This window comes from Notamacropus eugenii, chromosome 2 (assembly GCF_028372415.1).
Source record: "Notamacropus eugenii isolate mMacEug1 chromosome 2, mMacEug1.pri_v2, whole genome shotgun sequence".
In the NCBI taxonomy this organism is placed as follows: domain Eukaryota; kingdom Metazoa; phylum Chordata; class Mammalia; order Diprotodontia; family Macropodidae; genus Notamacropus; species Notamacropus eugenii.
Window position 1 is genome coordinate 431144350 of NC_092873.1, and position 27401 is coordinate 431171750.

At 43.3% G+C, this 27401-nt stretch overlaps 1 protein-coding gene across 2 annotated transcripts in view; it reads left to right on the top strand.

Annotated features, from left to right (window-relative positions):
* PLXNA2 (plexin A2) overlaps positions 1 to 27401 on the top strand; it is a 350823-nt gene that overhangs the window by 222056 nt on the left and 101366 nt on the right. For both annotated transcript variants that reach the window (XM_072647950.1, XM_072647951.1), the window contains exons 10-12: positions 3966 to 4166; positions 7822 to 7918; positions 11867 to 12051. In XM_072647950.1, the coding sequence (XP_072504051.1) occupies positions 3966 to 4166; positions 7822 to 7918; positions 11867 to 12051 (483 nt within the window). The remainder of the gene's footprint in view (positions 1 to 3965; positions 4167 to 7821; positions 7919 to 11866; positions 12052 to 27401) is intronic.

A 27401-nucleotide genomic window follows, 5' to 3' on the forward strand; every position in this document is an offset into this window, starting at 1 on the left:
TCTTTCTACTACACGTGTGGGCCTATGCTACCATAGGAGAAAATACACAAAGAAATATGAACAAACAAGATATGAACGAGATAAGTTGGAGCTAATCCCAGAAGAAGGCACTAGCATTAAGAGAGATCAAGAAAAGCTCTTCAGAGAATGTGGGATTTTGAAGGGACTTGAAGGAAGCCAGAGAAGCCAGGAGATAGAAATGAGGAGGGAGAGAATTCCAGGAATGGACGACAGCCAGTGAGAGTCAGAAGGAACTTTCGAGGTTATCTGATTTAGCCTTCCTCCCCTCACTCCTACCCCTGCCAGCCTATTTTATAGATGAGGAGACTGAGACCCAAAAAGCAGAAATAGCTTAGTAGTTTATGAGAGTTGGGAATAGAACCCAAGACTGTTGACCCTAATATCATGTTCTTTCCTCTTCACCATGCTGCCATCTTTCTCATGTGGCAGAATCATTCAGTTGTTCTAAATCCTTGCCCCTCTGCTGAGGGGTTTGATAAGCAGATGGTAGGGGACCCTTCCAGAAAGACGGGTCATCTGTTGGTAGCCTCAAAGTTTTGAGGCCTACAGTGCAATTGTGGGGCCTTTGGAGCATTTGGTTTTTGTTGTTTTTAAGAAAAGTAAGAAGAAAACTCCTTCTGGTAATGCAAATCATCAACTGTGATTCAGTCCCTGAGAAGTCAAGTGCCTGTTGTCATCTTTGCTGTTCAGTCCTGTCAGAATCTTTGTGACCCCACTGGGGGTTTTCTTGGCAAAGAAGCTAAAGTGGTTTGCCATTTCCTTCTCCAACTCATTTTACCGTTGAGTAAACTGAGGCAAACAAGGTCAATAAAACTAGTTAACTTGCCCACAGCCACCGAGCTATTTAAAAAAGAAATGGCAACATTAGACTTCCAGTCTCAGTTTCCTGGCTCCGCCTGATACTCTTTCTCCTATACCTGCGAATGACTTGAAAGAAGGTAGAGCAAACCCAACAAGCATGAATAAATGTCTCTCCCTGTCTTCCCCCTCAGCCCCTCCTCCCCAAAATCACATTTTATTCTATTTCTTTTTTTGTTTTCCAAAGCAACATGGCATTCACGCAGGGCCTGGTAATTAAACGAGATAAAAAGCCCGAGCAAGTGTTTAGAGCATTGCTGGGAGGGCTCGATCCACCTCCTGGAAAGCCAGGCTCAGCCGGAGCTGGAAAGCTGAAGCTACTGATAACATGATGCCTTTGGCAGAAGGGAGCATGAGAGGGTCAGCTGGCAGAAATGGGGCAAAGGGAGAAAGGAGAGCCTCCGAATGGTAGGAGGGGGCAGAGAGACGTGAGGGTCCTGTGTCTCAGGAGATAAAAATCCATGCCTTTGGTTTATTTCCTAAATTGTGAATTGTCATCACCCTTCCTACACACACACACACACACACACACACACACACACACACACACACACACACACACACACACACACACACACACACACACACATGCTGTGATGACAGTTATCAAAGCCCCTGAGAGTTGAGACAGAGAATTCATTTTTTCTTCTGCCTACCCACATGTAAATTTTTTTTTTTTGGCCTGTAGTGCATATCAATGACCTGAAAACTCCTGGTAAGGAAATTCATTCTACCAGGGCGGATCCGCATCTCTTGTGCAACATAGAGAGTTGTCTAGAACATTGAAAGGCTTGCCCAAAATCACGTAGTCAAGTATACATCCATGATGGGACTTGAACTCAAATCACATTAAAGCCACAGATTTCTCCTAGGACAACCTGAGATAAAATATACCTTGGCAAGAAGTCTAGCTCTCACTCCCCCTAAAGTGTTCTTCTTCTACCCTTCTCAGTAATTATCTACTGGCCCATGTCTCAACATTCTGAAGACAGGAAAAGCATATTTGTCTCTTAATGATGGCTACTAATCCTTGCCTAAATAGGGATGGAGGAGGAAACAAACATTTATTAAGCTCTTACTGTGTGCCAAGAATTGTGCTAAGCCTTTTGTAAATATTATTTGTAATTATTACAAATATTATTTGTAAATATTGATAGGTAGGCCCATCATAGAGTCTAAAACTAGAAAGATTCTATTACCTTTTATTTTATAATTGAGGGAAACTAAACGTCAGATTCAAGTTGGTTTTTCCAAAGTCATACAGATGGATAGTAAGTACAGCCAGAATTTGGACCCAGAACCTCTACTTGCCCATCCATCCCTCCATTCATTCATAACAGATAAAGCAGTGAAAAGAGAGAGCTGGATTTGGAGGCTAAAGTCCCATGTTCTAACCCTGGTTCTGGAGTTTGTTACCTCTATGACTCTGGGCAGGTTACTGGGAGTCCCGTTCTTAAACTGTGAGTAGCAACCCCTTATGGGGTCATGAAAAGTTTGGTAACAGTAAAATGTTTCTGAGAGTGCAACAAGCAAAAATTAATTAAAAACCACATGCATGATTAATCTGCCACTGCTTACCCATGCTGCATCGGGCAACTTCACTGCAGCCTTGGTTCTGAACACAAAGCATGGCACACTTTGCACTGCACATGCTTTCACTCCACACAACGCCAATGAATGCTGCTAAAACACAAAAAGGGGTTGCCAATGGAAAAAGTTTAAGAACCCTGGACTAGATGATATCATCTCTAAATCTGTGGTCTTCAGATATGAATGGTGACTTTAACAGAGTTTCATCAGCAGAGAAGCAGCCTGGTATAATAGAAAAAGAACTGGCCTTGATGCCCAGGAGAAATACATGGCATCTAATCATACGCTGGCTGTGTGACTCTGGCCAAGTCACTTATTTCTCAGGATATTGGGCCAGAGGTGTCAATTAAATGGCCCACAGCCTGCATGAGACCCACAGCACTGCCGAGTTTGGCCAGAATCAGATTAAAATGTAATTAGAAAATGTTAAACAAAATAAAAATACGATGTGTGGATAATGTTATCATGTAACTTTCTAAGTCAACACAGGAGCCCACAGGGATCCTTATACATGGCTTAAAGGCCCCCATTTCTATTTGAGGTTGACGCTGCTCCTCTAGGTAACTCTCTGGAGCTGACCTACATTAGGGGAGGGCCTGTCCTCATTTGGGAATTCTCAGTACCGGTGGCTCTCAAAATGTGGTCCTTGGACCAGAGAACCTTCCAGGGAGTCCCTAAGGTTTAAACTACTTTCATGGTTTTATGAAGACATCTTAATTTCTAATATGGGAGGTATCAAAAGATATAACCCACAAAACTTTGGAGTCCTCCATAATTCTTAAGAGCATAAGAAGAGTCTGACACCAGATAGTTTGAGAACTATTGCGCTATTCCAGTGAAATCACAGTTCCAATCCCTTTCCTCTATTAACACATCAGTTCCTCAACATGTGTATCTTATCCTAAGATAGCCTTATTTGTGCATAAATCATTAGCATAGCTTTCTGGGATAACTATCCCCACTTCTCTCTTTCTAGCATCTAGGCCTGGTTTAAGCTGTCTCCACTATGTTGCCTTTGCCATGTCACTCCCACCTGCCCCTCTGGGCCAAGTCAACTCTCATTCTTTTCTGTTTAAGAGTTGATTCTCTTTCTGCCCTAACCCCGCTTTGTGCTATGCCCTCCACACACACACACACACACACACACACACACACACACACACACACACACACACACAAGCAAGGCTCAAACTTACTAAATGACCTGCCCAAGATTTCACACATAGCCAGTGACAGAACCAGGATTAGAACCCAGCTCCAGCATTTTTTCCACTGTACCAATCTGTCTTGAGTGACCTCCTGGAACAAAGCAAAGACAGCAAAGTATAATAATCATCTTAAAAAGGGGTCATTTAAACACATGAAGCATCAATGCACCAATGGTTCCCTGGGCCTTATGTTCTTTTGAGAACTGAGCTGAGTCTGGGGGTCCCGAGTCATGTGCAAATAGATGATGCAAATAGAAGCGATGAACTCTATCTTCTTTCTCCCTCCAGGACTGCCCCCAACTGGTGCCCACTGAAGAGATCCTGATCCCAGTTGGGGAGGTGAAGCCAATCGCCCTGAAAGCCCGAAATTTGCCTCAACCCCAGTCTGGCCAGCGGGGCTACGAGTGTGTCCTCAACATCCAGGGAATCATCTACCGTGTCCCCGCCCTTCGCTTCAACAGCTCCAGTGTCCAGTGCCAGAACAGCTCAGTAAGAAGGGCCCCTTTTCCATTTGCTCACCCAGAAATCCAAGGAACAGAGGAGAAACCACACTGAGTAGTCATGGACCTACACCATGGCACTGTGTAAACTATGTCAGCAGGATAGCCATAGTTTCAATGTTAGGATTGGGGCATACGGGACTGGAGGAGATGAGTTAGATTGGCTTTTCTGAAACATCATTCACTTCCTTCCACGTAATCTTGACATCTCCATCCAAGGCCGAAAGAACCAAAGCCAGCATAGATCTCAGTTTCCATCAAACCTTGGGATAGGAAAGAGAGAAGAAAGGGAGGGAAAAACCAGAGGAAGTGAGGGAGGAGGAGGAGGAAGTAAAGAATTTCCTGAGCAGCAAGGGTTAAACTAATCCTGGATGCCAGACAGAGAGCTGGGAGGTGTTTAATTATAATACTAGCCCAGAGAAGATCTTTTTATCTGCCAACTCCCTGTCTCTGACGGTGGGGGGTCAGCTCGGAGATGTGTGTGTTGTGGGGGTGAAGTGACAGAGGTGTTGAGGGAAGCTAATTCGCCTGGGAGAGATAAAGAGAATCTGAGGCCTCTTATCTGGGAGCTGTCAGATTCCCAGGTCACCGGTGCTTGATAGAATTTGTAATCGGTGGAAAGCCGCCAGGCACAAGGGAAAGGAGGGATGAGAGAGGAACTCAGCACAACAAAGGGAGAAGAGGGGATGGGGGTTGCTTGGACAGGATCCCAATTGGAGACATGCTCAATAGATAGGTGCCAGGAGCCCAGGGCAGCCTGGAGGATAGGAGATTCCTGGAGTTCGTCATCGTGAGCCTAGCAGAGAGATCGCAGAATCAAAGATATAGGAGTCAGAAGGACATTAAAAGGCTGTCATTTTGCAGATGGAGAAACTGAGAGCGAAAGACCTTAGGTGACTTGTCAGTGATCACACACATAGTAAGTGACAAAGGCAAAAATCCTCTGACTCCAAAGTCAGCCCTTTCCACTGTACCTCTCTGGCATTCCAGGCAGATATGGACCTATATTCTGATATCTGGTCCAAAACATAAAGCAGTTTTTTTAAGTGGAGGGAGAATCATAAGGTCCTTATTACACTGGCAGTAGGAGATGATTTATCTGTGGACCACATCTCAATACTTGGGGATTGGACAGATCTTGTGCACAAGAAGTCAGTGGGTATTTGTCCTAAATAGAATATTGTCCAGGGCCAGGGAAGAGGGGGTAGGCAAAATGGCCCATGGGAGAGAAGGAGAGGCCAGCTGTGAGGTGTAGTCAATCCACTGAACAATTTAGTAAGCACCTACTGTGTGCAAGGTTTTGTGCCAGGCATTGAGGATAAAAAAATCCTTCTCTCGAGGATTACATTTTACCTGAGGGGTACAAAATACATGCAGATAAGTTTGGGGAGGATCACTTGAGAAGGAAGAGAATTCAGGTAATTGAGTAACATGAGAAGGCTACCAGATTATGAGATATACATGTGTATATGCTGTGGCCTCCCTCCCAAACTATCTTGTATTGAACTACTTTTTAGATATGGGTATTTATTCATTTTATGTTAATGTAGTATAGATTTATATATGTCCTCGTTATCTTCTCCAGTAGAATGTAGCCCGTTTCCCCACTTCTCCCACCCTCTCACCGCAAGTAGATGAGGCAGTTGGGTGCCTAATGGGTAAGGCAGAACCTGGAAATCAGGAAATCCTGAATTTAAATCCTGCCTCAAACTAGCTGTGTGGCCCTAGGCAAGTTACTTGACCTCTAACAACCTCCTCGCTATCTGTAAAATGGGGAGAATAATGGCACCTACCTTGCTGTTTTCTTTCAAGGATCAAATGAGGTAACACGGATAAAGCGCTTTTGAAGCCTTAAAGTATTATAAACATTCTCACTCTCATCATCATCATAATTATGGATGGTTTCATTTTTTTGTACTTATATTCCCAGTGCCTAGAATAATGCCTGGCACATAGCAGATAATGTATATGTGTGCTCGTCCTTCGTTGCCGAAAAAGGCCATGCCATCAGAGAAATAATGACATGACTTGCACTTAACTTTGTTTTGAGTGAGGGAGGGCTGTGCAGGTCACCAGCCTCACTTCTCCTCCAGAGCCATCTGAATCCAGTGACCAGATATTCATCAGGATGACTGGAGATGACCCAGGATGAGGCAATTGGGGTTAAATGACTTGCCCAAGGTCACACAGCTAGTGAGTGCCAAGTGTCTGAGGTGAGATTTGAACTCAGGTCCTCCTGACTCCTGCACTGGTTCTCTGTCCACTGCACCACCTAGCTGCCCAATAGCAGATAATAATCACTTATAGATTGAGTGACTGATGTAAACCATGACCTAGTCTTCTATACTAGGGGCAGTGAGGTGGTGCCATAGTGCATAGAGCACCAAATCTGGAGTCAGGAACACTCATCTTCCCAAGTTCAAATCCAACCTCAGACACCAGCTGTGTGACCCTGGGCAAGTCACGTAACCCTGTTTGCCCCAGTGTCCTCATCTGTAAAATGTTCTAAAGAAGGAAATGGCAAACCACTCCAGTACCTCAGCCAAGAAAATCCCAAATGGGGTCAGAAAGAGTCAGATATGACTGAAAATGACTGAACAATTAAAGTCCTCTATACTCTAGATTTCCACAGAATAGGTCCGGTCGTTGAGGCTGACTACCCTATCCCACCACCAAATATCATAGCTTTTTAGTTTGTATCTTCCCTAGCCACAGTTCACTTTGATGTGGATAAGAGAGGTTCCCCGTATCCACGTGAGTTAACAAATACATGTTTCAGGTACAGGACAATCTTTATCTTGCCCTAAAGATAATGGAGAAAATGTAAAGGATTCCCAGGAGCCCATTGTCAGTAATCATCTATTGATCAACCGCTTTACATAAGGCCTGTTTTACAATCTACTTGGAGAAAAAAATAGATACACTTGAAAAGATAGCAGACAACACAGGACAGCATAGGGTCAGTGTCAACATGAGGACTGGTTAATGGGAGCTCCAAAGTTCAAAGAAGAGAGAGATCACTTAGGATAGGTGGCCTGGGAAATGTAACTTTATTTGAATGAGTAGGACTGAATATATGAAGGTGGGAGAGGGAGGCAGTTGACGTAGCCTGCTAGGTAGAGCAAAGAGAGACATTTCAAAGCTTGGGAATAGTTTGAGCAAAGTGAAAGAGGCAGGGCTCATACAAGACATATTCAAGGGACAGTGAATATATCAATCCAGCTAGGATGGAGAGTTCATTTAAGGAAATAAAACTGGGAAGATTAGGTGGGGTCCTATTGGGACCAGCCTTGACAGCCAAGCTAAAGAGTTTGGATTTTATCACGTGGTACTGGGAAGCCACCGAAGGATTTGGGGGGATTATTTAGGTGGATTGACTAATGACAGAGGCATAGTAGAGATATGATGGTGAATGGGACAGGGATGGGGTTCCCCTGAGGATCTCCCATTCTTATTTATGCTGATCCAAGGATGAGCAAATCTGTGGGTTTCTCCCCTGAGCTCCATGCCTTCCCCCAAAACACCAGTATTATTGGCGTAGGGCTTACCTTATTCTTCAGATGGATGGAGACTTCTGGCTGACCTTAGGTTGGGGGCATGTGACCACATCTTGGTAAGCCATGACTGCTTCTCTTTCCCTTCAGTACCAATATGATGGAATGGACATTAGCAATCTGGCCGTGGACTTTGCTGTGGTATGGAATGGCAACTTTGTCATTGACAATCCAGAAAACCTAAAAGGTAAGTGACAACTTTCTGGTTGTATTTTGATGTCTTAACAACCCGGGTAAGGGCAAGGCAGGAGGGAGAAGATCCAGACAACCATTGTGCCATGAAGAAAGCATGCCCTCTGTTTGGGGAACAGTTCAATGGATCCACAAGTAAAATTTGGGGCCATCAAAGGGGTTCATGTGGGGAACCATGTTTTATTAGAAACAGAGCCTTTCCTGCATGGCTTGCTGGTTCCTCCTTGTTATCCTTTGACTCATGGGGCCTTTGAAATGTTCTGTGGAATCACATCTGTTAGAACTGCGGGCAGGAGAGCCCTGCCAGCTTCCCTGGAAATTGAGACAATGTTTTCCATCAAACTTGTTTTCTTGTCCACTTGGCCAGGGCCATTACACAAAGAGGGTTTTCAAAGTTATTCTCCTGAGGCATGGGGGAAGGAAAGTTTAGGAAGAAAGAGTGGTATGGGGGTGGGAGGGAATTCTCTCTGGGGATTTGGGAACCAGGTTACCCCAACTTTTCTAGTGTATAGCTCATCACCTATCAAATAGCACCACCCTTGTCCTTGAGCCCCAACCCAAACCATCAGCAGGAACTGAATCCAAATGAAGGAAGGAACAAGGTTGCAATGGGACCTATGAGGGCAGAGAAAGGGAGCAAAGACCTTGACCTGCTCTATGACATAAAGCTCTGATCTTATTTTGTAACTAAATAGAGGTACCTAGACCTATAATGGGATCCTGTTGAATCCATGACTGCACTGGGCTCACAAGTCGCAAAAGGGATCATAGATTTTGAGCTGCTGAGGACCTCAGAAGTCATTGAATTCATCCTTTTCAGTTGACAGATTTACAGAAAACTGAGGCACAACAGGAGCTTCTGGGTTAAATGATTTACACAGTTATCAAATGTCTGAGGCAGAATTCAAACCCAAGTCCTCTTAACTATTGCCCTATTTACTCATAAAAGCTGAATCTCAAAAGAGTCTCTTCACTAGGGCTGCTGTCCCTGGCCAGGATCTAGTATCAACCGCCATACCACTTAATCAGATGTCTTCACTCTAATATCCATATTCTTTTCACAGACCCTGAATTGACTCTCACAACTGAAATAGACTCAATTCAAGGAGGATTTTCTTTACAAATACAACCAATATTATGAGAGTAGAGTTAAATGACAATGGATCAGATAAGAGTTTATTAAGTGCTGATTGTGCACCCAGTGCTGTGATCACAAAGGAAAAATCAAAGTAATGCCTACCCTCAAGGAGTTTATATTTGCTCAGAAGAAATAAAATATACACGTTGAAGTAGATACAAAACACAAAGTAGAAAGTAAGTCAAGGAAATTTCAGGTTAATACAAGGTAAAAATATACATGTTTGACAGGCACAATGGTAACTCAAGTGTTCCCAAATTTAAATATCTACACACACACACACATACACACACACACACACACACACACACACACACACACACAACACACACACACCCCCTCTCTAGGGATTAGGGTTAACCCATAGCTTCCTCCTTTAATTCAAATGAGGAGCTGGAGCCAACATCCCTGATCCCTCCCCCTCCCTAACTGGTAATAGCCATTCTTCTAGCCATCATCCTCTGCATTTTCTTGCGTCTACTCAACTTCTGTCACCTAGAGGTTTAACCACTTATGAAGCAAATTCCCAGTAGGTTGAGAATGGCCATCTATACCTGAGTGAGCCCTGGTGCTTCCACATACATATTATAAATGTCATTATTAATTATATCTGCATCTACTTCATCATCCCTTCTAAGGGAACATGTGCCTATCAGGCAGGTGAGAGACAATATTCCAATAGCCCAAAAATTCAAAGACTTTCCTTTTCCCTTCCTTTAAATCCTTTATAATCAGGATATCAGAACTGAGCTAGAAAGCTTTCCTACTGTTCCCAGTTTCCAGGCCAAATTTCCCCCCTGCTGAGAGACAGGAGAAATTTCCCCTGCTAGATGTTCTGGGCTTGACTCCCAGAGCTTGATTTTGCACCTGGAGCTTAAAGAAATACCACCCCATCTAAGCTGCCACATCCCTGTAGCTCAGGCTGCAGGATAATAACAATTGACATTTATATAGCATTTTCAAGTTTGCAAAGCACTTACCATGCACTACCTCATCAAAACCTTGAAACCATCCTGGGAGGTAAGTACCATAGTCATAAGACTTATCCATCAGATAAGGAAACTAAGATCAAAGATACTGACCTTGATCACATAACTGTTGTCAGAAGCTGGGTGTTGTCTGCACCCAGGTCATTCTGATTTTCCATTTGTTACTTGTCTAACCCCCATTAGATTATAAGTTCCTTGAGGGCAGGGACTTTATCTTTTTCTTATTTGTGTCCCCTGCACTTAGCACAATGTCTGGCACATTGATGCTTAATAAATAAATATTATATAAAGTAGATGCTTAAGAGATGTTAATTGAATTAAATTGATTTTAGATCTTGCACTCTAACCATTATACAACACTGTCTCCCAGAACTGAAGGAAGCAGACTAGTATCTTTCTATCCCCATCACTAGAGAATCCTGTTTATATATATACATATATATGAATGATTTAAAATTTATATTTAATATATATTCATAGAGTAAAGAAACTTTTAGGATAAAGTCAAAGAGTAACACCAAGCCTTTAAGTGGTTCCTTTAGGAATGATACTGAAGGATGGTCTACAGGAAACGCAGAGGAATCATAAATGAAAGATTAGAAGAAATTAGATATTAAAAGATCAGAAAATATGGTTCTTCCCTTAGAGGTATTGTTATCAAACCCCACAGAGAAACACCTCTGAACCCAACTGGCCAGAGCTCCAGTCACTAGCTAGACACTAGGGGCAAGAACACAGCTTGCCCACACACTATCCCTACCTACCCCACTTAAAACCTACTCAGAAAGTTAAGAACCGAAATGAATTTGATTGCTTTGGCCTAGCCAGGTAATTTCTAGCTATTGTGGCTCACATGTCAGGGGGTTTATAAACTAAAAAATACATCCCACTCAAGTTTTAAACAGCTAGACTGTACTAAGTAGGGTCATGCCTTCCAAGTCACTCAGAAACATGAGCAAAGCTGTTTTGGGGCTCATACTGTCAGCTCTTACTGGTCTTTCAGGGCCCATCACAGCTTTCCAATCAGCCCCTTGCAATTCCAGCATAGCTGTCAAGCAAGCTGCAACTCCATATCTGTGTCCCAGAATATAGACAGCATTGCTGATTTGAGACTTCAAGGTTCAGATTTTGAGCCCAGCACTGGCATCCTATGGGGTTTCTGGATATCAGGAAACCTCTATGGGTCTCACTTTTCCTATTCTGTAAAACAGGGAAAATCAGTCTTGTCCATTCTTATTTCTAATGAATATATATATGTATATGTATATGTATCTATACATATATATAGTCCGTTGAATTTATATATGGATATATATGCATATGTAAATTCAAGACAAAATCCCTCATACTTTGAGCTTAAAAAAGACATTACATATAGATACCAGTTGACTCTGATTATAATTATGAGTCATGATAACTATGATTGGTAGCATTTAATAACAGATGATTATCTAACGCTTTAAGGTCTGCACATGCACTTTGCATTTTTTTTAATTTGATTCCCACATCAACCCAATGAGGTCAGTGCTACAGCTGTTATGTCCATTACACAGATGAAAACTGAGGCTCAGCGAAACTAAGAAATCTACTCATGTTAATACAACTCTAAAGTATCAGGGACATAATTTTCATTTCAACAGACATTTGAACACAAGTCTTGACTGACTACCAAATGCATGCTATGTCTCATATCTACAAATGAAACAGTTTATATCAGAGGATCATGAACTCAGAAGGAGAGGACAAAGACTAGGGAAAGAGAACTCCTAGTTTCCATCCATCAGCACAGAGAATGACTGTCCACTCTTCTCCACAGTCCACCTCTACAAATGTGCAGCCCAAAGAGAGAGCTGTGGCCTCTGCCTCAAGGCTGACCGAAAGTTTGAGTGCGGCTGGTGCAGTGGTGAGCGCAGATGTACCCTCCATCAACATTGCTCCAACCCAACCTGGCTTGATTGGTCCAGTCACAATGTCAAATGCACCAACCCTCAAATCACAGAGGTGAGTGTTCAGCTTGAAGGATGTTGCCCAGAGCAAGATCCTGCATAGTGGGAAAGAGAGAGAGGAGTCTGTGCCTGCTTCATCAAAGTGTTATATGTACTTGGGTGTACATGGATACGCATGCTTGTCTGCAGAGCTGGATCAGATTATTCAAGCTTTTCCCCTGCTTTATACTTATAGACATTTCACTTTATATATACAAGGGTAATTCTAGAGATTTTGCACTGTGTCCATTGAAGGGTGGTTCTTTGTGTATATATGGATATGTATGCTTGTCTGTGGACCTGTAAACATACAGGATTAATTCCAGGAGGTTTACCACTGGTTGTGTCTTCCCAAGAGATCTCTAACACTTTATGGGGATGTTAAGTATAGATTTTGCTACTCTGTAAGGAAACTGGAAAATTTCATTGGTTCCACTTTTTATAGCACATTCTTACACAGAAAGCAACCTATTATGGTGTAAAAAGCATGGCATTTTGAGTCAGAAGACCTGGTTTTGAATCACAGACCTCTCTGACTCTCATTGGAGTTTGTGGTACAGTGGAAAGAGGACTGTTCGTGGATTCAGAGGAGCTAAATTCAAGTCCAGTCTCTTTCACTTACTACCTATATGACCTCAGGCAAGTCACATACTCTCAGGCCCTTGGTTTCCTCCTTTGTAAAATGCAGGAATTGGATTGGATGACCTTTAGCATCTTTTCCAGCTCTAGATATATGATCCTAGGACTAGATCTGGGGTCTTTCCCAACTCTGAAGCCTATGATGGTATAGATGCAATTCAAATAATGATTTATTAAACATCTACTATGGTGCAAGGCACTGGCTAGGCATTTGGCATACAAGAAGGAGAAGAGACATAGCCCCTAATCTTAAAATATTTAAAATCTGCTAAGAGGAAATAGAATATGAAGTAGCAAGGTATAATGGATAGAGGACTAGACCTGGAATCAGAAAGACCCAGATTCAAATCCTGCCTCAGATGCTAGTTATATGACTCTGGGTACTTAACCTTGGCCTCAGTTTCCTTTTCTGAAAAAACAGGTAGGGAGGGAATTTGGATCGTCTCTTCTAGATCTAAATCCTTATAGTCCTATAAGGCAGCTGGTGTCACTTTGGATAGAGCACTGGGCCTGGAATGAGGAGGATCTAAGTTCAAATCTCCTGTCTCACTCTTGCCTCTGCCTACCTCAGTTTCTTCAACTGTAAAATGGGAATACTAATAGCATCTATCTTGCAGGGGTTTTGTGAGGACCAGAGAAGATAATGTCTATAAGGTACTTGCACATAGTGGACAATTTAATGCTTGTTTCCTTTCCTTTCCTAAGGAAAGTACACAGAAGAGTGTGATAGAAGCAGAGAGGAAAGTTCCATGGTGCTGTAAGTTGAGAGAGGCAAGAACCCTTTGAGCTGGGAGGAGGCAATCAAGGAAGGCTTCACAGAGAAAGTGGCCCTTGAACTGAGTCTTGAAGAGAGGAGGTTACAGGTAGAGTGGAGGAGGGAGAGCATTCTAAACAAGGCAGCCAGATGGCCTGAATGCAAAATGGTGAAGAAGGCCCCGTAAATCAAAACCATTCCACAGAGAGGCAGAAAATGTGATATGATTCGGGGCATTTATTTAACTTCATATATCCCCACCATTATCATCAATACATCAAGTCCATTAAGGTTTCACTGGGGTTTCTTCCCTCAAGAAAGAGTTCTTCTCATTCAGTAAATGTTCCACACAAAGGACAACCTTCCTGCCTATTAATGGATAGAGAAAACCCTTAATTGCACCAATTAAGAGTTTGGGGGAAGAGCTAGCAAACCTACTAGCTGGTACAGAAGACTGTGTAATAAAATCAGATATATAGGCTGTATTGTGGGACTTGTGGCTGAGAGAGGTCTTGGAGACTATTCTTTAAGAGTTAGAAGGGATCTTAGATAACATCTAGTCAAATGCACTCATTTTACAGATGAGGAAACTGAGACCCAGAGAGAAATGACTGCTTAAGGTCACATAGGCAGTAAGCTAACTGTGCATCAGTGTGTATTAGGGTATACAAAGTGTGGGGTGTGCAGGGATACAAAAATAGGTACAGCAGAGCATTCAAAAGTAGCTTTTGTGTACATGCAGTTGTGGAGTGTGTGTGTGTGTGTGTGTGTGTGTGTGTGCGCGCGCGCGTGTGTGTGTGAATGCAGCTAGGGAGTGCACACGGAGAGCTTCCGGCCATCCATCCATGCTTCTGTGTATGTACATGTGCATACAACCCTGGGGGACAGTGATGGAGACAGCCTGTCCTCCCTGCCATGCTAACGGAGCCAGGTGGGGATGAGAAATTGACTCCACAGTAGGTGAGTGTCTCACAGAAAAGGTCTAGCTTTTCTCAGCAGAAATGGAATTTTGGTGACTACCATTAGCTTAGAATCACCAAGCTGAAACTGGAATAAGAAAATAAAGGCAGCGACCAGATTAGCCCCAGTGCTCATTCTCAGGGTTTTCTCTGTGTCCCAACTTGTTTGTGCATTTTAATGGGAAGAAACAGGTAATTAGTTACCCAGAAAAATGATGTTTCCTGAATAGCAGATTACAAAGGAAGATGAATAGATAATGCATAAGAAAATAGAGCTGCACCCAGGCTTGAATGGCCCAGAGAGAAATAGGTGTACTTTACTTGAGACTGCATTGTCTGCTCATCATCCTTAGCAGCTTGCTATTCATGGCTTGTCATTTGTAGCTGGAGACTAATTGCATATTTTCTAATGGTTGGGATGAATAAAAGACTGGGCAGGTAGCTTTGTTGTCCACCATGTAGAGCAAAGGAAGATACTGTGTCATCTCTGCCTCATAAAAAATGAACCATAGAATCCTCAGATGGCTCACTCCCCTCCCTCCAGCCTCAGTTTCCCTGTCTGTACAAAGGAAGCAGATCTTGTTCATTTTCTGCCCACTTCAGAGAAATTTGGACCTGAGAATCCATAAGCCACTTGATGGCACGGACTGTCTTTTGCTCTTTTTTTATATCCCTAGCATTCAGCACAGAGCCTGACACATAGTAGGCACTTAATAAATCTTGATTGATTGATTAATCATGCTATCTAGGTTTCATTGATTGATTAATCATACTATCTAGGTTTCATTGATTGATTAATCATACTATCTGGGTTTCAGTTTCCTCCTCTTTAAAGTGGGAAGATGTAATGAGATGATCTCTAAGGTCCTTTCCAGTTCCAACTTTTATGATCCTATGAGTCTTAGACTATATTACATTTAAATAATTACTCCCTTCCCTAAAATTTTATATTATTCAATATATTATTAAATAGCATTTATATAAATATCATTAAATAGCATTTACATAGTGCTGAGAGAAGGGTACTATTCTTATTCCCTTTTTACAGCTGAAGAAACTGAGACAAACAGAGGTTAAGTGACTAGCCCAGGGTCACACAGATAGTAAGTATCCAAGATCAGATTTGAACTAAATTCTTCCTGATTCTAGGCCCAGAACTCTTGCCAATGTGCCACCTAGATACTGCTAATCATCATCATTAATGTAATCATACCTCCTGCCCTAACAGATGGATTGACTTGGACAGGGAATAGGAAACCTTCTCCCCCTCCCCTCCCAATCTAGATTTTTTCCTGCCTGGTATCAGTTTCAGTACATTCACAAAACAGCAAGATCCCTTGTTAAAGAAAATCTGGATCCCCCTAGGGAAGCTGTAGGCAAGTTCACCTGGATCCAAATTCATTTAAAAGGCAAACGTTGGCCTCAGCATTGCTAGCTGTGTGACTATGAATGAGCCACTTAACCTTTTAATGTCTTAGAGATGATCAGAAGTGGAAAGGATGCTCTCAGGAGGTAAGGAATTCCTTCTTTCTTGTGATTTTCACATGAATGAATTAGCTGCCCATCCACCGAGGATGTTTTCAAGAGGCTTTCTTTCCAGTTATAGGTTAGAGTCAGGGTGGGGAAGCTGCGACTTTGAGGCCACATGTAGCCCTCTAAGTCCTCAAGTGCGGCCTTTTCACTGAATTTAAACTTCACAGAACAAATCCCCTTAATAAAAGGATTTGTTCTGTAAAATTTGGACTGAGTCAAAAGACCACACTTGAGGACTTAGAGGGCCTTGTGGCCTCGAGGTCTCAGCTTCCCCACTCCTGGGTTAGATGAAGTAGCCTTTGAGGTCCCTCCCAGCTTAGACTGTGTGATTCCATGTTCTCTGAACCTCAGTTTCATCCGTCATCTGCAAGATGGGTACAGTAACAATCACATTCCCTCCCTCACAGCGTCATTATGAGGAAAACACCATGGGAAACTTTAAGCACCCCAAAAACGTTTTTTATGTGATGGTTGCCTCCCCCAAACCTGGCTCCAAGGGCCAAGACAGATGTGCTCTGAATTTCTCCTTTGACTGTCATCAGGCTGAAGAAAGAAACGTTAACCTGAGACACTGTTCTGCTAGAGAATGGTGTTTGTCTCCAGCTGGTGCCTCAAAACAGCTTCGCTCCCTGAGCCACGTCTACAGATCCGTGCTTTCTCTCTGATCCTAGTAATTTGACATGTGTGCTGACCTGCGAGCTTGGACAGTTCCATCTTTTACATTAGCAGTCATCCAGCTCAGCAGCCAGCTCTCTGGGCACTGCAAAGGATGTTGGGTAGAAATTGACCAGTGGCCCCCTCCCTCTCCTTCCCACCAGCGGCCCCCTCTGCTGCTTTGCACCCAGGCCAGCCTTGACAGCTAGGGAGCTGTCCCAGCTACCTGACAGCGGCATCCTTGCAGATCTCTCCTTTTTATCCTGTTCCTAGAGGGCACCCACGCTATACTGAGGCTAATTAACCCCCTGAGGTAATCAGACTGTAATTCATTTTCCCAGATAATATACCAGTAGGGGGTTGGGACCCTAAACTGAAGTGTCTCCCATTAGTTTTATTCAACCAGAAGCAATGGACTGAGAAAAGTAAGGCCCCTAAGGAAACCAAAGCCCATGAAGCAGAGAGGTCTGACCCTCCGGGAGGCCTCCCTCACTGGAGCAGCCCCTCTCTGGGGTAGGATGTGTCTGCCAGAGACCTTTTTTTCCTCATGAGCTAAAGTAGCCTCTTTCATTTATTCCTCCCAACCCTTGCCCTGCTTCTCCTGTCATCTCTCTGCAAAAGTCGTTTTTAAGACATTTTTTTTTTTAATATAAAGCATCCCTCTGGGCTCAAAGTCAGCTCACTCTGCCCAACTTGGTGAAACCTGAAAAGAATTTTTTTACAGTCTCTTAATCACTAGGATTTACGAGGACTCTTGCTCCTCTTATTAATCTCCCCATAACCACTACCTCCCACGTGTACACACACAGTTCCCTATCATAGATGATCCATTTAAAATGAGCCCTTGGACAGGTCCAGGCTCCCTCTGGAACAATGAGGAGAGGTGTGCCAATGTGCCAATCCTGGGGGAATTCTTCAAGCAGAAGTCGGGAGACCATTGGTGAGATCATTCACATAACTGGTCCAAGATTGGACTAGATGAACCTCAGTGGTATCTCCTCCAGTTTGGTTCTAAGATTCTGTGGGGACTGATGGTATCTAAGAAGGATAATCCAATTTCATATCCAGAAAATGTCCTTTTCTGAATGGCCTAGGATTGGTTCTATCTTGCCTTGAATGACAGGAATGAATGAAATGACCTGGAGAGGACCCTTCTCCTTTGGAAAAAGGAGGGATGGTCTTGAGGGACATGTGTTCTTCTTTCCTTAGCCCCCCTCCCCATTGTCACTATGGTAACCAAGCCTATCCCTTAGAGATTCAGCCTTGCTGGCAGCTTCAGGTAGGATGAGTCAAAGAATCTATTGATTTCCCAGTTTGCATAAACTTCAGGTTAGGACCCCCTCAAGACTCTCCATCTGCTCTTTCCCAGCCAACTCTGGTGTGATAATGATGCTGTCCCCTTCGGGAGCTATTGCAGGCTGTTCCCACCTCAGCTGTCAGCATTGTGTGTGTGTGTGTGTGTGTGTGTGTGTGTGTGTGTATGTGTGTGTGTGTGTGTCTCAGTGCATGTGTCACCTGTTCAACCCCAAAGTAGGAAAACTGTACAAGATTGAAAGCCCAAGAGATTCCTGACCCACTGTGCTTGATTCTCCCACACCTTCTGCTCCCTTGCAGTTCAGGAAGTCTAGGTGACCTGGGATCTTAGAAACAAGGACCATGTGAACCACCCCCATTTAGGAAGTGGAAATCTGGGGAACAGATTTCTCATGATGGCGTGAGCAGCCTAGGAAAGGAGGAAGCGAAATACACCCTTGAGGGGATAAATCCCCTTGGAAGAGAGCAGGCCACAGAGTTTAGGATTTTAGAGTTAGAAAGAACCTTAGAGAATCAGTGACCTTCTAAGTATTTTTCCAGCTCTCAAACAGTTCTCTCAATCAGTAGTAATGTGGTCCAACTCCCCTTTTTGTAGAAGAGGAAACTGAGGCTCAGAGGGTCACAATACTATACATACACACTGGTGGGATCCCAGGCCTAGTGATGGGAGGAATCTTAGAGCATCTGGTCCAGTTCCCTTGCTTTACAAATGAGGAAATGGAAACCCCAAAAGTGGAAGTGAGTTTCCAAAGGTCGTACAAACAGTGTGGGATTCAAATGTGGGTCTTCCAGGTCCAAATCTAGTGCACTTCCCACGAGAACATGTTGCTGAAATGGAAAGCTCAGACTATAGGAACAGTTGAACAGATTTCTTTTTTTTTTATCCCCAGAGTATAGCACAGTGCCTGGCACCTCACAGGTGCTTAATAAATGCTTATTGGCCTACTGACAGCTCTCCAAGTTCCACAGAAGTTTTCACAGACATACACACACACATACACTCACATATACATACACATGCACACCCATACTCACACACTCACACATACATACTTACATGCTTACACACACACACACACACACACACACACACCTGAGCACACTGAGACATGTAGGAAACCTGGAATCTAGTCTTACATCTGCTGCTATGTGACTTTGAGCAAGTTGCTTCATGTCTGTGGGCCTCCCACACCCCTTTTCTCCACTGAGAGGGGTAGAGTTCACCAGAACAGTCTCCACACAGTGCTTCTTTTAGGCATTGGAGCCAATAGGTATTGTCCCCATTTTACAGAAGAGAAAAATGAGGCATAGGAAAGTGAAGCTTCTTGCCCTAAAGTTATTCAACTAGAATTAGAACAGGGATTCACACGCAAGGCTTCTGACTCCCAGGTTAACATTCCACTGTACTAGACTGCCTTTCCTAAACGAAAAGAATAAAAGGTTAAAGTTGAAAGGGACCTTACAGACCATCTAGCCCAAACCCCTAAATGATGTCCCAAAACCTTAGACAGTATGGTGGAATTGGAAACTTGAAGTGGGACAATCTAGGTCTGGGTCCTGTCTTACGTAATTATCTCTTACTAGACTTGACCTTGAGGCCCCTTTGTGGGGCCTCAGTTTTCTTTCCTATAAAATAGGAATAATTTCCTATAAATGGGACTTGTCCCTCCCAGGGCTATTATAAAGATTAGATGAGATAACAGGTATACAACAGTTTGTATAGATCATTGTACATGTTAACTGCTATTTATGACAACCTTTCTAGCTTTGCAACATGACAGGTACTCACGTAGACCCATACACATAAGCACGTGGTAACAATCCACAGACAAGAATTCTATCTTTCTTCCTTGGCACTTTTCCATATGGTTTGATAAATTGAGAGTTCAGTGGTAGAGAGAGAAATTTCTTGGCAGAGGCCCATGTCTTGCCTGAAGTCACTCACCAACTTTAACTCCACAAGGGACACCAGAACCTACTTACCCTGTAGGCTACATAACTTTAAACAAATAGCTCTGGACTGAACCTTCTCATCATTCTTCCCTACCTTGAGGCTGTCCATCAATGTTGAGAGTGTAGTAGAAAGAATAGTCTTTGTGATCTTGAGCACATCCCAATCTCCCTGGGTCTCAGTATCTTCATCTGTAGAGTAAGAAGGTTGGATTAGATGACCTCTAAGATCTCCTTCCTCCCTACATGTTACTTAAGGAGCTCTGCACTTCAGTTTTTTCATCTCCAAAATGGGGCCAACAACACCTGTAGTCCCCACATCACAGGGTTATTTTGAGGTTCAAATAAGATAACCTTTGGGAGGTGCTTGGCAAAAACTTAAAATTTCTCTATAAATGCCAGTGATTATCATGGAAGGAGGATCACAGAACAGAGCCATTTTGCCCTTGACCATTCTCTCCAAGGACCCACAAACCTGACCAGGGAGCCACTGTCAATTCAGGAGCCGGGAGAGACTAAGAAAGTCTACATATTCAATTCCTTGGAGATTTGGTCCAAAGAGTTGAATCATGTAGAATCATATTATTCTTCTATTCTCTATCCAGACCAGGAAAGGATATTCCAATATGCCAAGTTCAGACCTCCCAGAGGATTCCAGGGAACTCTCAGAGAAGTAGAGAAAATTGGCAAGTCTGGGCATGGAGGATCAGGATCTCCTCAAACCAGCCTTCTTCCTCTGCAGCTTTAGGAGCAAAGATCTATTAATTAAAGACTACAAAAAGGCATAAGGTGACCCAGTCAACATGTCAGAGCCCAAGGCAACCATGCCCTTTCTACCCCTGGGCAGGAGGGTCCATCACTTCAGGCTATTTCTAGAGGGGAGACTAGGATCAGCCTTAATTTAAACATTTTCTGGTTGTGATGATTAATAGGAAGTCTGGCTAAAGTAATGACCTGAGTCCCAGATTTCTCAGCCTAGATGCTCAGACTTCTCAAACATCTCAGCTTGATAAAAAAAAAGCCCAGAGGACAGGTCAGAAATCAGTTCACAGCTACTCATTTGGAGTAGAAAGGAATGCCAAGTGAAAGCAGAGTAGGCTAGAAATGAAATGGGTGGTGGGTACCTATCCTTGGTTTGGGTGTTTCATAGGATTAGAGCTGGAAAGGACCTTAGAAATCATCTCATCTAACCTCCTTATTTTACAGATGAGAAAACTGAGGCTCAGAGAGGTAATGGCTTACTCAGGGCCACACAAGTATAAAGTTACAGGTCCTCAAGGTGATCTCATTGTTGTTTAGTCATTTCAGTCATGTCTGACTCTTCATGACTCCGCTGGGTTTTCTTGGCAAAGATACTAGAGTAGTTTGCCATTTCCTTCTCCAGCTCATTTTCCAGTTGAGAAAACTGAGGCAAACAGGATGAAGTGATTTGCCCAGAGTCACACAGAGTCTGAGGCCAGATCTGAACTCAGAAAGGTAAGTCTTTCTGACTATAGGCCCAACACTCTACCCATTATGCCACCTCACTGGGATCCCAGGCACCTCTTAACTTTTTGTATCTGGGGTGAAAGTGGGGGATTGAGAGTGAGGATCTGTTCATATTCTGAACTATTGCAAATCAATAGCTTATTAGAATGAGGCATCCTTTATGTTAAAGAAAGGGTAACTTTTACAACTGGCTTCTACTTATCCAATTGGCTTACCCACTTTCTGAATTTTTTATCTTTGGTCATCTTTGGTAGTGCCCCTTCCAGCCCCTCAAATCACAGCTATTATCAATTCAGTATGCACCTTAGGAAATGTGAACTTTATATACTAAAGTCCTACTCCAGTGTCTTCTTGTGATCTTGAGTTCTCAAAAGGTAAGCAAAAGGTCTGAAAGGGTCTATTAAGATGGAAAGGCCCCAAGATAAGATTACATGTCACCTGAGAACCAGCTCAGGCCTAGTGAAGAAGTCCAATACCAGACTGACCAGAGGACAATGGAATTTCAGGCCACAGTAATGAAATGAAATTTGAGACCATAGATGGACTTAAAGACTTTCAGCTAAGTCAGAAAGAGGGTGCCATCTAAGTCAATGGAAGGAATACTTACTCCCCCAAAATCATGTTTCCTTCAAGTGCCCAAGTATGTATATATATGCACACACAAAGGCAGACTGACATAATACACAGAGAGCTTCCCTTAAAGCCACAAAGACTTGGGTTCTAGTCTGGCTTCTGATGCACACTGACTGTGATTTTGGGAAAGCATTTAATTCCTCAGTGCTCTAGATAACCCTCTACGATAAATTAAAGAACAAGGCACAGATCTGTTGGTAGAGTGAGTTCCCCAAACCTATTAAATCCCAAGTCCAGACCTAAAGTTTAGTCATCTAAATATATATGTACATACAGGATCACAGAGTTAGAATTGGAAGGGTCTAGCCCTCTGATTATACAGATGAAGAAGCTGGTGCCCAGAGAAGTGAAATCCCTTACCCAGAGTCACAGAGATGGGAAATGACTGAACTGTGATTCAAACTCACATCCTCTAATTTCAAATCCAAGGCTTTTTCCACTGTACGAATCTACCTTCTCTCTTTCTTTTTCTTTTTTCTCTTTCTTTCTTTCTTCCTCCCTTTCTTTTGTTTCTTTCTTTCTCTTCCTTTCTTTTTTCTCTCTCACACATTTCTATATCTATATCTATCTACATATACATGTATACATATATACATATACAAAACAATGAGTATGTAATGTTTATATACACATATAGAATGTTGCTTGCTATATAGATATAAAAACATTATCACAAAATCATAATTTATATGACAAGTTAGCTGTTCCCACCAAAAATATCATAATATTGCATTCCAAATCAAAATTTAATTTGTAAATATCTTATTAACTCTACTGGTTTCACTCCCCCTTTCTGAGATTTCCTTAACAAATTATAATCCATCTATGGCTTTGTAGGCAGGCCTTAGGGAGTTTCCTGTGATCCTTTGAGATTAAATGACTTGACCAGTGTCACATAGATACTAAACATCAAAGACAGGTCTGGCTGCCCCTAGGACCAGCACCTCTAGGATTCATACGTGCAACTATACACAACGCCATACAATCCTTGCCCTCCTCACCATAAACATACATAATTTAAAAATTGACTCGTTTCCTTTCCTTCAGGCTGGAACCAGACTTCTAAAAGGGCTTATGGGCTGGGTCATTATGCTGCACCAAACCTCTGCTTGGAGGCCATAAGCCAGCTGTCCCAGGCCATGGGGATGACTTGCTATAAAGTTCCCAGCAAATAAATAAATAAGTCATCCAGCTTCGTGGAGAAACAAGGCAGCTCTCTGATCTCCTGTTCATTCATTTGCAGGCCTCATTAATATAACATCAGTGCAACAAACAGCTAAGGGGGGATAGTGTCAGGATGAATGACGGAGTTGCTCTGCTGAGATAACAATTAGGTTTGGAATGTACTATCAGCTAAGACAGAGCCAGTGAGGACTCATGCAGGGCTGAAGAGCCGGGGCTGATGATGCCACGGGCTCCTGCTGAGCTCATCAGCTGGGCCCCAGCCTGCTCCGTAGAGCTAACACATGCATGTGACCACGGGCACACACATGAACACACACACACAGACGCGCAGCCCCAGAGGCACACTCTGAGGAAAGGCAGAGAAGCCAACCACTATTTTGCTTCTACCGTCCCTGGGGCCCTATATTTACTACTGTCTCCACTCTGTTGGGACAGGTTGGGACAAAGAGTGCCCCAATGGGGTCAACGTTACTCTCTCCAAACACTGGAAGAGACTGAGCATCTGGGAGGGAGAGGTAATAGCTCAAACCCTCGAGGGCACCATAGCGAATGCCTACAACCCTGTGTAGCGGGGTCAGCAGCAGCAGATACTCCCTATGGAGCTGCTGGATGTGAGGTATTTTAGAGAAGACAGGGCTTCTGCCCCACAGGGCATAGATGAGTGAGTGACCCAAAGGAAAAGGGAAAAAGTAATGGAAAATCCCATTAATCCAGAGCTCAGCAAGGCTTCATGATGCCAGCGACGTAGCTTGGTATTCTTTATGTCCCACCCAGCAGGTGGTGCAATGATCTTCGTCCATGGTTGTCATATAAATGAATGAATGTATGAGCAAATAATGGCTGTCGCTTGGGAGTCAAAAAGCCTTGCATTCCGGCCCCTGGCTCAGCAGCACTCTCTAAGCTACTATGGATGTATTTCTTGGTCAAATGCATCTTGTCTCTGCACCTGGCTCCTTATATCCCCAAACCCAACCTTCCCCCTTTCCCTTCGTGTCCCAGACACAGACCCAGAGATTTTAGAATCTGAAAGATGAGGACACAGTATGGTGCAGTAGTAACAAGAGCCCTGTATTTGGAATCAGAGGACCTGAGTTCAAATTCCTCCTCTGCCACTCACTTGCTATATGACTTTGAACAGGCTGTTTAACCACTCTAGGACTCAGTTTCTTTATTTATAAAATGAAGAGTTGATCTCTAAAGTCCTTTTCATCTCTAAATCTATGTTCTTGAGATCCTGTGGATTATATTATTACAATATACTGGAGAAACAAGGCAGTTTGGTTTATATTGATACAAGGACTAAGGATATAATCACCGATCAGCAAATGGCCATTCAGGTAGACCAAAATTCAGCTTTTGTCTTCTAACACAGGCCAGAAGGAGCCTGCCAGAGAGGGAAGCCTACATGTGGTGTGGTGGAATAGGATTTTTTCTGTCCTTCAAGGGGGTTGTAAAAGGAAGGTGGGTTGTTTTTGTTTTTGTTTCGTTTTTCCAACTAACAAAAATCTGCTTTCTTATCCTTCCCCCACTGGAAAAAAACAAACCTTGATAACAAAAATGCCATGTCCAAAAGAGTATATATGTCTTAATTTTCTCGCTGAATCCCTCATTTCTCTCTCAGAAGATGCTTCATCATTGGTTCTCTGCAACTGTAATTGATCTTCGTTGCTCAGAGTTCTCAACTGTTTCAGCGTTGTTTGTCTTACCAGTGTCTTTGTTATCATGTAAACTTGTCCCTCTGGTTCTGCTCACTTCATTGGAACAGTTCATAGAAGGTTTTTCTGAAACCATCCCCCAGAAAGCAGGTTTTTTAAGAACCAAAGAAGCCCCCTACAGGTGACTTGTACTATCAGCTGGATATGTAATCTCATACTTTTCTTTTCTGTGATGGGCCAACAGATAGAAAGAGCCCTGGACCTGGAGCTAAAACCTTTGTTTATAATTCGGCTCTGCCACTACTCATCTGTGAGGTCTTGGCTAAGGCTAAGGCCCTGTCTGAGCCTCCATTTTCTCATCTTCAGATTCAAGTCTTCCAATCTAAATACCTCTTGAGCAAAAACTACTTTACCTCTGTGGGTATTTACATTAACATATATAAGGTTCAAACACTCTATAAATGACGATTTCCTCATCTGTAAAATAAGGAGATTGGACCAAATGACTTTTTTTTTCAAATAGATATCTTTTGTTTTTAGATTACCTTTATTTCCAAATACAGAATTTTTCTTCTCTACTTCACCCCCAAATCTATCCCTTGGAGCAAAAAATTTAGAAAACGAAAGAGTAGTTGTTCAAAGCTAGCAGCAGATTAGCTGGATCTGATAGTATTTTCAGTGTACTATACCCTTGGATTAGATCATTTCTCCAGTCTCTTCCATCTCTAAATCTTTGATCATGTGAACCTTTAGTTCAAAAGCTAAGCAAGAGAAAAGCTGGTTAGGCAACCCTGCCTCCCTCCCCCCCATGCAGAGGATACTCTCCCAACTCAAAAGGAAATCTCCCATCTCCTTCTCTCCCTTCCTATCTCCGCCCCCCACCCCCATCATTCTCCCACCTCCAGCTCAATCCCCAGAGCTTTCATATGGACAAAAGTCTTGTAAAACCTCAGACATTCTCCCCATGAATCCTGTCAGCCAGCCTGCCTTCTGCCCTGCACTCGCTAGACAGCCAGGGCCAAAAACCCACCAGAATGAAAGTGACCCTGCAAGCAGAGAATCTCACTTGGCATCACACATCATGGCAGTGAGGGAGGGCAGGGCAGAACTCAGGTGTCCCAGCTTCCAGCCTCAGACTGATCTTTGATTTGACAGTTTAATCACCTCATCCTCAGCAGCAGCCGACATTTATTGACACTGTAAAAGGTGTAAGACAGGGGCTGGAGACTGTCCTCAAAGACTTAACAATCCAACTGGGGAGCAGGGACTTACTGTTTTACTTTGATAGATCTGTGAGCTCATTAATGCAGCTATCCACCTCCATTGAGGGAGATGGCCATTCAGCATGCCCTTTCATTTTATGTGGTAGAGATTAAATTTGAACCCAGGACCTCTTGACTCCAAACTCAGAGTTTTTGTGCTGCTAATTTAGAATAAATTAAAAGAAAGAATTAGGGTCATGAACCTTTATTGATTGATGAACCCTAACAAATGGGTAAAATAGCCAATACTTGGTCTGAATGGGGCTATGAAGCACTTTCCAGAATTGAATGATTGGAGGCGATCTTAGCAGCCATCTGGTCCAGTTGTTGTTCAGTTGTGTCTGACCCTTCATGACCCCATTTGGGGTTTTCTTGGCAAAGATACTGAAGTGATTTGCCATTTCCTTCTCCAGCTCATTTTACAGATGAGGAAACTGAGGCAAACAGGGTAGAGTGACTTGCCCAGGGTCACACAACTAGTAAGTGTCTGAGGCCAGATTTGAACTCAGGAAGATGAGCTCTTCTATCTCCATGCCCAGCACTCTATCCACTGCGCTGTTCCCTACCTGATCCAACTCATACCCAAAAGGAGTCCCCACCATAAGCTATCCTACATGTGGTCATATAGTTTCTGTTTGAAGATCTCCAAGGAGGGGAAACCCCCACTTCCCAAGGCAGCCATCTCCACTTTGGAGCATTTCTAATTGTATGATATTTTTTCTTGACATCAAGCTTAAATTTGGTCCTTTGCAACTTCTATCCATTGATACTGGTTCTGTCTGATAGAGCCAAACAGAATAGGTCTAATTGCTAGGTACCTAGCTTCTATAATCCACCAACAAGGAGATACCATTGAGTTCCTTTCCTAATCAGTAATGTAGCCATGAGAGTGAAGGTCTACCATCACCCCTATGGGTTCCTCCAGGACCCAAAACCTCTCCTTTCTCTCCATCTCTGTCATGGCATTGACTATGGACCCCATGCCCTAACCCTGCCTGGACCTTGCCCTGGAAACAGCCAGGTCAGGCCAGGAGTGCTTCCTATTCTGCGAAGCCCGTGGGCTTTCCAGTGCTTCCCAATTCTGGTGCATCCCAATGGATCTCCCTTGCTGTAATTAATCGGTTGCATCTGCTCTGTTACCCAGGGGCAGCTTTGTGGCACAGTTCCCTCCCAACCGTTCAATTAGCTGCTGTAAGAATCAAGAACAGGGGAGAGTGTAGCTCTGTGTCGGCTGTTTTCCAGGTCAGGTCACCCACGGAGGAAAACAAACTTGACAGGGTCTGGCAGCGGAAGGCACTTGACTTGAATGCCCAAGGCGCCAGGCTTGGCAAGAGATGGAT